The 11,958-nt window shown below is 39.0% G+C and overlaps 1 protein-coding gene across 1 annotated transcript; it reads right to left on the bottom strand.

Moving 5' to 3' along the window:
- Positions 1 to 2,636: 2,636 nt before the first annotated feature.
- On the bottom strand, positions 2,637 to 11,404 carry LOC135475000 (glutathione S-transferase A-like). The gene is made up of 6 exons (XM_064754724.1): positions 11,114 to 11,404; positions 10,209 to 10,274; positions 6,290 to 6,370; positions 5,625 to 5,702; positions 4,779 to 4,847; positions 2,637 to 4,201 (listed from the first exon to the last, which is right to left on the bottom strand). Exons 1-6 carry the CDS (start codon positions 11,276 to 11,278, stop codon positions 3,983 to 3,985), a joined length of 678 nt encoding a protein of 225 aa, XP_064610794.1. The 5' UTR covers positions 11,279 to 11,404; the 3' UTR covers positions 2,637 to 3,982.
- Between the last annotated feature and the right edge of the window lie 554 nt (positions 11,405 to 11,958).

Below are 11,958 nucleotides of genomic sequence, written 5' to 3'. Positions count from 1 at the left end.
GATTGTAGTTGTCATTTTATTTTATTGATTGTTGTTAAATGTCATAATCAAGAATTTTCACTTGTATGACGGCAGTCTGTTTGATGGGTGATGAAAACCAGATTGCCCTGGGTAAACCACCCACCTTTGGCATGTTCAAACTTTTCCACAATTAAAGTGCATTTGCATGCCATGTATATGGAAGACTTCAGATGATCTACAATCTTTAGACATGGCCACACAAGCATCGTTGACAGCTTATTGTCACACCAACAGACTTAGCAAATGTACAGATTCCCTGCAGAGCTCCTGATCTTGCCGAAGCCAATTTGTCCCTGTCCAAGGATATCGCCGTTTTGAAATGCAGCTACTTCTACCCGAAACGATTACTCTGGACAGTTCTCCCATCCTCAACCTGGCTGAGCTACCCTCACAGGTTTTGTCGTTCATTGCTGAGCAGATTGACCAATAAGTTGGAAGGCTTGTATTCAGGCTTTCGCTGGTAAAGCTGTAACTTTAAATTGTGAGGTGTTTGGTACCTACTTGTAGTATGATTTACTCCGGCACCCTCCCTGTTCAACATGATCGTGAGAATCATCCAGGAACTCTTGCCTAAGGCATTGTCGATTGGGTCCAGTTGACTAGTGATTCTGTAAGCTGGAGACCACGTGATCTTATCAAAAAACAGTGTGAGTGAAGAAAACGGTCCTCCCAACAGTATTGCATAAGAAAATGCATATTTTTGAATCGCTGTCAGCGATCTTGTATCCCTTGGATATGTATAATTTCCAGACAGTCTGAGTATTTCTGCAGAATTTTCGTGATGTTATTTAGTACATCTACGCCTAACTGGTCGCTAGTGAAGTGGCAAAAAGTGACCTTTTCCACAATGCTGTGACATTGGGCGACCATTTTGTTTGACGCGAAAGGGTGGTCACGTCACCTCCAACCCCACTAAGAAAATTGCATGCTGCAATCCTCATGCAGCTAAAAGTCACAAGATTTTCAGGTACTTGTACTTGGTAAAGGCATTATATTATTCCAGTTTCTTTCATCCATAAATCAGAATCCCTATGTGTCGTGAAAAGTTCTCTGTGTGAGTACTTGGGGTTTCACGTAATACTTAACAATTTTTCAGTCATATGACAACAAAGGAATCCTTAGGGTACATGTAATGTGCCACCTTGTTGCAGGAGGGATTTCCACTGCTCTTTTATCTAGTGCTGCTTCACGGAGACGACTTACCGAAGGCAAATAAGCCGCCCCGCCCGAGCCATTATACGGATACGGGTCAACCAGTTGTTGCACTATACCCTTCATGCTGAACGCCGCGCGAGGAAGTTACAACTTCCTCTTTTAAAGTCTTAGGTGTCACTCGACCCAGGACTGACACTGGATCTACCGCTCCCTAAGCGAAGCTCTACCAACTGTGCTATCGGGGCCGGTAGCAAATCAAATAACTTTCAAGTGAACAAAAAGTCTGCCACTATCAATACCAGTACATAGGAAAGAATATATTAGAAAGAAAAATGTGTAAAACATTCTAGAAAAGTTTCAGAAAGCCGAGAAGATTAAGTTCAGCACTTGGGACATTGCAATGACTGGCAATTCACTGCAAGTAGCCATGCGCTGATGAACTCAGCTAATCGTTAGTGCTGAAAGCGTTACGTGATAATTGCCAGTCACGTCGGGTCTTGATTGTCGTATTGTGTGTTTCGTATTGTGGATAGACAGGTATTGTGGATAGACAGATATCGATGCAATCAGTTGGATTTTACGTTTAGTTCAAGTGTTAACTTGATGCATTTTGAACCACACATTTAGGAGCAGGGAACTGAGAACGGCTGCCCGTGTCACAGTGCAGGACTGTCATTGCTTGAAGAAAAACGTTGTGACTTTGCATTATTTTTTCTTAGCAAAGTCAGATTTATTACCAAGATATGCTCCCAAAATCTGAATGAAAGGGTCTGTTATCAGTCAAGGTCATGCTTGCTCAGTGAATTCCCTGATGTCGGCACAGCCAGCTAGCCAACACTCATGTGGGACGAGAGCGAGCGGGACAGCTATAGCACGACGCTTGTGTCCACGAACATCGCCCAGACTGAGCACCAAGCTGAAAGAAACATAGGCCCTTTTAACATAGAACAGAGCTGATACTCTTTGGTTGGATATATTCTTTGTATTTTCTTATTGTTTATACCAATGGTACGGTAGAGCGCCTAGGTTTTGTGACGTCACTCTAGATAGCCATAACATTGCAAAATGGCATCATCAGAATTACGGCATTTGAGAGGCTAAGGACTGATGATTGTTTGCTATTTGTTTTGGTAACAAGCGATGTAGAATTTTAAAAATATTTTTAGAACATTTCTGGAATATTACTTTATTGATTAATTCCACTTTAGTGACTGACTTTATGTTCACTTCAACATTCTCGTCAAAAGTACACAAAGGTGCAGTCAGCTTTATTCTAAGTAATTTGGGTCAATAAGAAATGAACAAGGTCTGCTGAGAAAGCCACAAAGAACTCTGTAATCAACACGGATGGTGCTGGATTTGATCACCTGCCTTCATTGTTGAAGGCTTTGTCGACAACTACGGTATTTCCAGAACAGACTGTATGAAAAAAAACACCAAGACATCTTTTGTTTAGTGTTTTCATTCAACTTTAATATACATGTACTCACAACATGGATGTGATTCAAACCAGTTATTTAAGTAAACAGTCTGCACTGCGTGTATATAAGTGATTATTTTATGATGGTTAAAAATTAGTTGTGTTGTCGCTATTGCCACTCCAGGAATGACATGGAGCTGGCAAAATATGAGAAAAGAGTGCCGTCCTTGATCCATCTTCACAGTTCACATTCAAGGCACGCACTTGACTCCTCTCCATTCAATACATACATGTATACCAGGCTTCGTACGCTTTGAAAATTTCAAATTTCTAAGCTTTTCCTAGGTGGAAATTCACATTTTCCAGTAAATTTGTAGTCTCAATTTGAAAGGTTTTCCAAGCTGAAGGACAAAAACCCCTGATTTTCAGAATTTTTCCCAAATTTTAAAAGATCTGGAAAAGTAACTTTCAAATTCCAGTCTTTACCAAAGTTTTCAAGGCCCTGTAATAACCCTGATATACATGTACATGCTTGTACTTCTCATCCTGTTGAGACTGTTCCGAAAATCAAAGAATCTAACAGAATGTTAAGTTCCTCAAACAATCTGACAAATGGCAGGAGACGTCTTTACTATCTTGTAGCAGTCCCAATTTTTTCTGATCATTTTGCAATACCAACAACTAGTTTTTACAGAGACGTGAAAGTCATGCAAGACCGACTCATTTTCAGATCTTAACAGCTGAACTTCAGCATACACAAACAAAGTGCATCCAGGAAGTTTATCGAAATTGGAAACAAATTTCTCCAGAGAATGTCACCAAACTCCGGTTGCTTCTGCTGTTCTTAAAATAGCTTTGAGCACAAAACCCCTACCTTTTCAGGTCTGGAAAAGTTACTCGAAATGTCCAGGCTTTTAAACTCTGAATAATGTGATGGTTCATTACTATTCATGTTCAGTCAGCCAAGATCCATCCCTGCCAGAGCATATTGGCTAACATGTGGTTTTTAGACTATGTTTGTTTATTGCATCTCATCATTCGAAGCTGTAATTATATTTCACTTATATGATTGTGGTCAGCGGAAAACCACAACCATCCCCAGCTTGCTGGTGGACCTCCCCATGAACAAGTTGAGACGAAGACAGCAGATGCTTTAGGGAGAGGCTCCTAAGTCACTGTGCTGCGCTTGACTATTATGCTCTACTACATATTTAGTTTGATCAAATATCTTTATTGCAATTAAGGCAAGAATGAATAATGAACTACACAGCTTGGACCTGAATTATTATAGGCAGGAACGACTTTCCATAGGCTGGATATACATGTATGTTAGATTGGTGCCAAGGTAGTGGATGTGGAGAGGTTAAATGACATACAGGACTTATTTTAGATGTTCTGAAGCATCGTCTTGTTTTCTGAATCCTTCCAATGTGGTGGCCATGTTGATTTAACTGAGGGTCTTTCTGAGACCATGTTGTAGTATTTCGCCAGCTGAGGATAGCGCTTCAAGTCCAGGCCCATCCGCACCAGGAAGGCGAACAGTGGGAAAAAGACACAGTCAGCCATGGAGAATGTTTTCCCAGCAACAAATGATTTGTCACCCATCTGTAATAAATGACATTAAGAGAATTTATATCTGATGTATGGAGCAAGCTTGCATGCATGTTCCTAAACTTAACAGGACACGATAAGATAAGTCAATTAGCCTGATTTCTCCAAACCTTTGAAACCTCTGTAAATTTCCTACCAACCATGTTCTATGAAACATTTCAGGTCTATTCCGAACAGCTTACCAACCTTCATGGACCAACATACCATACTGTATTGTATTGAAATTGAGTATTAAGGATAACCCTAAAGCTGCATTAAAAACCAATGAAGTCCTGTCTCCACAACAACTCTTTTTGTGATGATGAATATATTTTATCTGGATAATATGTGTCTTAACCTTATCTTAAGACGAGGCATCACCACATAATTGTAAAAGGTTTCACAAGTTTCCACCCACTTGACCAGATCTTTGTCCAGTGACCCAACCGCTTTATTCCAAATAACATAAATGGTATTCCATGGGATTTTTATATATACAGGTGCTAATCAGTTACAGTGTTTACTATAAAAACCCTTTTTTACAGCACTACATTTGTGAAATCAAGAGAACTACTAGTCCATGAATACATACCTTTACAAAGTAGCCCTCCCACAGCTGCACCTCTTTTCTGAAAGCTTCCTCTCTCTTTCTGATATCCTCCTGATAAGATTAAATAAAAAACCCCACACATTATTTTGCGGCCTATCTGTAGGTTCAAAACATGACATCCCAATCACAGCGATTTGCCTCAAGTGTGATAAAAAAAAACATTTTGTGCCTCAAATAGAAGTTAGACCACAGAAAATACTGAAATACTTTAAATTAGTTTTTTTCTCACAAATGGTACAAAAAGCAAAGAATTTCCAGAAACATCAGATTTATATGAGCATCCATTAAAACTTGTTAGAATGAGGTCTGCCAGCAACCTGGGAATGGCCGTGGGTCTTCTCTGCCCAATTTCCTCCCACAAAAATGCTGGCTGTCATCATATAATTAAGTGACATATTCTTCAGTATGGTGTAAAACATGAATCAAATAAATAAATAAAATTTTACACACCTGTGTATTTTTAAATTAAAAGAAATCACCTGTTCTACACACCGATGTCCAACAATACCTTCACTTGTTTTCTCATAGTTTTTCTTCCCTGGAATACATGAATTCAATGTTTCCTGCTCGTATCTTTAAAAAAGTTTTGTGCACGTTGATGGTCAACCCATATTTATGTTCTTGGGCCTTTTTTAACTTGTGTTAACTGCATCCCTAATGCACATTTATAAATGTACATAAATAGCTACAGTGGTCAAAGATTCACTTTGCTCAAAAAACAGAACGGGACAGGGAGGTAATTTCCACTGCCACAATAATCTCCAACTCTGGAAACACCTGAATGTTTTCCTGACAAGCCTGCAAAGTTTCACACTTTTCCATCCCTACCTCTTTTTTGTCCTCTTCTTTGGTTCTCCAGTGGTACAACACCACCTCTGCTATGCAGTTAGTATGGACGTTTAGTGCCTGCAACAAGTCAGCAAACATCAATGTCAGACATACATGTATATTGCTGTCGGCAAATGGTCGCAGTAAGGCAATGGAAACATGCATCATGTAATGCAAAACACTGTTCTTTACTTGTTTGATTGGTGTTTTACACCGCACTCAAGAATATTTAACTAACATGACAGCAACCAGCATTATGATGGATGGAAACCCACAACCATCTGCAGGTTGCTGCCAGACCTTCCCACGTACGGCTGGAGAGGAAGTCAGCATGAGCTGGACTTCAACAAAACGCTGCTAGTGTTGGATGAATGCTGAATGTTCCATCCCTATGTACAAGTACATTGTAGCCAATAATAAAAACTGTTCTTACCAAGACTTCCGAGTTATGCTTTCAACATACAATTCGTACTTTTGATGGATGCATGGATGCACAAAGTAACAACTACAGATGCTCCCTCAAAATGCTTTTGTGAGGCAAAAAAAAAAACACTGCCATATATATGATCATATATGATATATATGATTCGTGCTCTGAGTTCTGTATTAATCTTTCAGATAAATGATGCAGTACTGGCTATGAGAAATCTGAGGCAAACCCCTACCTCGAAGGCTCTCTGCAGCACCAAGCCTCGCTCCTCTGGAGAGTCAGGGATGAGAGTTGAGCCCTGTCCCTTAAAAGTAGCCTGTGGCAGCAAGAACAAAAAATAAAGATGTAGCCTGTGAGAGTATTAAGAACTAAGTATCAAATTAGATCCAGGAGTCAGCCAAAGAAAAATGGCTTGTGTAGTGCTCTTTTGTAATCCGCCTGAATCCTTGGTGATATATATGTAGCTAACCCCTCTTAAAACATGTCTTCTGGTCTGTCTGTCTTTAGGTCGACCCAGCAGGTGAACAGCAGAATTTGTCCCAAGTACACCTCAGTATTTGATCTCAATAGTTTTGGCACTTCCACCAGAATTATGCATTAGTTGAAGCTCAAGTCACTGGTTCAAAAAGACATATTGCAGAAAGAAATTCAGGATTTTTGAGTTGGTTCATCTAAATACAAAAATAAACTGCATCTGACTCCTAACTAAACAGCTCGGGCCTGTGTTTTCCGAAAAATCTTGATCACAAGAATTAAAGCTGTTACATTCCTTACAGTGATACCGGTGGCCATCAAGGCTCAATTGAATGTCAAGTAAGAAAACACTATGAAAATAATGAGATAAACTAATATGCCACGATCAGAAAATATTAAGCTTTGGCAAACCTTGCTAACACAAGACGACGAATAGCTCCATTTAATTGCCGAAAAACATGGACAATGGACAATTCAACAAATTCAAGTTGCATGTACAAACTGTAACAGTATTTACAAAAATAGACAACATGGAGAAAAAGCCAGACAAAAAAGAAAAATAATCAACTTTGCCTGGACCCCACACTATGAGACATAATAAACAATGTGTTCAAAGTGCTGAAGGCCACCACAACGTCTTGCCTGTATTAAGCCTTTGCGATCACCACACCTGGTGAATTATGTATGTTTTAGGTCACTCAACATATGGTGTCTCATGTCCCATCTGGTTTCCCGGGGCTCAGGTCAGGTTTGACGACAGTCGAGGACAGAGTTCATGTAGCTGACAGGAAATGTTCAGAGACTATAAAGATATGAAATTTTGGTCTAAATAGTTAGAAGGGATAAGCAGTGTTGAGTGTTGCTTTGTTTAAGAAAGATCTCCAGTCCAAAGCCATGGCATATGGTTTTGTAGTTACTTTTCTGTGCGGCATCCTAAAGCCTGTCCAGACCTGAGAAGAAACTGGAAAAGGAAATACTTCTTTAACAGTTGAATTTGCCCTAATAAGAGTTACATTTTTGGGGGCTAGTCATGACTCAAGGTACATCTGTGGATAGAAATTGTTGGTATATTTGGCCATGGCTTTAGACTTATATTAGTGATAGCACAGGGTTTGGGCGGAATGTCATCGGGATTGTTAAGAATTACCCAAGATGCATTGCAACAGGGCTGGTTTACGTGCAAACATTCAAAATTAACCATTGATAGCTGTGGAGAGGGGGGAGAGTTGTTCATTTCTCGGTTTGAGTGACAGACGGCAGACCTATGTGGCAAGTTACCTGCAGCACATTTATAGTAATACAGTTGCTTCTGAAGTCTACGTTAAATGCACAGGCTTACATTTCTATTTGTGAAGTAGGATGGTGTCATTTGAACATTCCTAGCGAGAAAACTATTGATCATAGCTCAAATCCATGGTCATCAGCAGAAACTACATGTCTTGAGCTACAATTTGGTGCAAGTTTCCCATTTCTAGCTTTTAGTTCTCAAAACTATGTTTTGAAAGTTTAAAAAGTTTTAAAAAGTTTTTTGACCATATCTCAAAAAGTTATAAAGATAGGCAAAATCAGAAAGCATAAACCGAAATCAGTGTTGCCAAATGCAGCAGAATACATGAAAACATTCTCAAAATTGGACACTTTTACTCTCTACAAGTACCTCAAATGTCAAAAGAATCCTTTCGTTGATTCTTGTGAAGAAGATTTTTAAAGGTTTTGATCAAAATCCAAGATGGCTGCCATGTCACAAGACCAAACTTAACCCAAAACAGCCAAAATCTGCCTCGTAACATTGTTCCTAAAATCAACAAATTTCAACATGCAATCCAACAACAAAACTTTTCCTTGTACAGCTCCTTAAGCTTTCAAGAAAAGGCAAAAAAAAACAATAATAACTAGAAATGCAAAGCAGTTTCACTTTCTACGCTATCAAACAGAAGACAGCATAGCTGTATGTAATCCCACTACCCTTTTGGGAAATCACAAACAGTGCAGCAGAAAACATTAAATCAAATACCACAAACCTAGTCCAGTTCCCATTTAACTCCATGTTAAAGCAATAGGATTAACATCTATTTGTAACAAAAAACAGTGTTGTCACTTAACTGCTTCTAGTGAGAAAACAACTGATCGCAGCTCAAATTCATTGGTAAGCTGTGGAAAGAGCATGCCTTAGGCTCTTTCACATTTGTAGTTCCCATAGTTCTCGAGCTACAGGTCAGTGAAATATTAGTTTTTTGACAATATCTCAAGAAGTTACAAAGAAATGGAAAAAAATCGGTCAAACGGTCTAGGCTGTAGGTGGCACACAAAATCAAATAACTAATAATAATCTGAATGAAAACAACAACTGTCCCAGAAGTACCTGCGTGAACCCCTTAAAATCCGAATGATTTCAACAGGTGTCCCAAAACACAGTGCTGGGTCAATTATTAGAAGGGGAAGTCTGTCACTGGTCTAAACTTTCTGCCCTATGAGATAGCACGCAAATGAGGTACCATGGCACAAAGATTCCCACAATGCAACCTTCTTTCGTGGCAACAATATTACAGACTGAAAGCGAATTGTAAGTCAAGTAAACCAAATACAACCTTACCTTATATTAATATATGTACATGTACTATAAAGTACCCTTCGATCTGTACAGCAGAACTGTTATACAAGGTAGGCTGCATAATTACAAAACAATGCCAAGTCTGACAATTGAAGTTCACTGGACATCTGGCATTTTCACTACAAGGGGAGGTAACCCAGTCAAAAAAGTCAAACTTCAGCCATGTTTCTAAATATAGCAATTTGAGTGAGTTGATGCACAGGTGCTCAAAACCAGTCCGTATATGTCATATGTAAAGGTATGAAATGACTTTCGACTCGCATCATGCAATGTCTCCGACATTAAGAAATAATGCCTTCAACCTCCAACCTTTCTACTCGTTTCCATACCTGGAGATATTATCTGCTCGAATCCGCCATTAGTATTTCCAAATCAATTGTATTTTATCCCAGTGCCACTTATATGTGCTAAATGAGCCGATAAGACATTGGTGATGTCCAAGTACCATCTTACTCTATAAAAAATTTACCCCTATGGGTTATCTCCCTTGTACGGTACTATCTCCCTTGTAAAGTCGAATAAATAATAATACAACAGATCTGCTATAGGCTCAATTAGCACATAAGTGTCACTGGGACAGAATACAACTGATTTGGAAATACTTACGGTTTCTTGAATTTCACAGCTATTGCATTGTGCCAGTTGAAAGTCATTTCATACCTTTACTTCTTATATATGTAAGAGGCTGGTATATGGCATATATATGGCTTACGGACAGGATTTAAGTATCTGTGGTTGATGGTCGAAGGGAGAACTCAGATAAATGGAACTTTTGGATTGTCCAAAACAAAACCTTTTGACTGTCCACTCAAAGCCCAATACATGTCCGTACTTCATCTGGAAGGTTCAACTTTATGTAGTTGACATTTAAAATAGCAGCACAATTTTTTCGCCGTCAACAATATGTCCCATAAACAGCTTAAATTACTCACAGATTTATAGGGAATTATATTTCAAAAGTCTTCATCTCAGCATCAAAACAAGTTTGGTTATTAAGAATATGTGGCATATGGTACTTTAAATGATGACGTAGACTAATTTTATCGGAAGGAAATGTACATATACAAACCTCCAGATATTCACATATGGCCATGGACTCGTTGATAATAATGTTCCCATGTTTAAAGGCAGGCAGCTGAAATATCAAAATGTTAACATATCCTTCACACAATTAGGTAATGTCTAAATGTCACTACTTTCCAATTCCTTAATATCATAATCAAGGAATCATTCTGTGCTAAATTTAACCGTGGAATGTTGGGAGAGTTACAGGGAATAACTGCTTCTAATGTGGCGGATCGGCAGTAAGCCACATTAACCGCATCTTTACACGCACATTAGATCTTCCCTAGTGATCATTTTTGGTTTGGCGATGCTCAGAACAGGTTAACTGATTATGGGGACCACTCAGTTAATTTACGCTAGGGAAGACTTAATGCACAGGTGAAGATGTGCTAAATGTGGCTTACCGTCGATCCGACCCATTACATGTAGAAGCAGTTATATCCCGTAATTCCCCAAACACTTCGTGCTGATCGATTTGTTACATTCTGCAACTATGCTAAAGTAGTCTTTTAATAATTAACAAAGAGGTTAAAAGACATATCCCCCAACAAAACTTTGTAATCTGTAAACAAAAACGAAAGTGAAAACAGTATGGATCCGATTTTGCAGTATGATCTCAGCAAAACTCAACCAACTTTTGAAGACAACATAAACTACAAAGTTCAATTTCAACAATATCAATATTTCTACTATCACTTTAATTAACATTTGTCCTTAAGCTATCTTAATTAAGTTCGAAATATTGAAATCAAGTTACTATGCTTGTTTATTGTGGACTACTGGGACTATGTACTATATACACGTAGGCCTAGCTATATACATGTACTTCGATATATGAATTAGAACTTTCCAGAAGCCGACATAAGAGATATTCACTCCCCATCCCGGGTTACTTTTTAACATACCAACCTGCCCACGAGGGTTGATCTGCAAGATTTCCTCACTCTTATGCTCCTTCTTCTCAAACGACACCATCTTGTCCTTGTACTCCAGGCCTTTCTCCCGCAAAACCAACATCACTCGCCAGCATGGAGCGCTGCCGGAGCCCCAGTAAAGCATCATACCGTTTGCCATTCTCAAAACGTGCTCTTTTGGCAACTTTTCTATGAAATGTTAAAACTGCCTCTTCTGCTGTCGTTTAAATCCCGGCGTCTGGGTGTCACGGCACTGCTGAGGCACGCCAGACAGTCATTTATGTAGGCTAGACCAGCCTGACCTAGACAGGGGTGTAAAGTTGCCGTTTCACGTACCCGCAATATCACAATGACGCTGCAAATTGAGACTGACGCCCCTACTAACCCATTTGCCTGAGTAAACACAATCGTGGCGGGAAAATATGTATATCTCCAAGAGATAAAGTGATTGTATTCAGGCTAGGTTAAGGTCAAGGTTTAGTATAAAATTCATCTGATATACAGCGTACACATATTTAAACTTCCACAAAAACACTCAGATTTCCCTTCGCATGTCATTTCTTCAAACCGGAGCTGTTGTAATAGCTCTTCCTTGGTTTGCTCACAATTAACTTATAATGAGCTGGAACCTGTAATAGGTTGTATATTTCTGTATGGTCTTTTTTTTCTTCTTAATAGTGATGCATGTATGTCATTAATACCATAACTATGGGCCGGAATATATGTCATTATAAAAGACTGTATCATTCATAGACTCCAATTTTTTTATTTATTTATTTTTTCATGAAGTGACACGCAGATGGAGGTGTATACGTTACAGTGTTGCTCTTATTTATATGC

The sequence above is a fragment of the Liolophura sinensis genome, chromosome 9, assembly GCF_032854445.1.
Source record: "Liolophura sinensis isolate JHLJ2023 chromosome 9, CUHK_Ljap_v2, whole genome shotgun sequence".
NCBI lineage: Eukaryota > Metazoa > Mollusca > Polyplacophora > Chitonida > Chitonidae > Liolophura > Liolophura sinensis.
The sequence above is the reverse complement of the archived record's forward strand: the minus strand, read 5'-3'. Positions and strand labels throughout refer to the sequence as shown.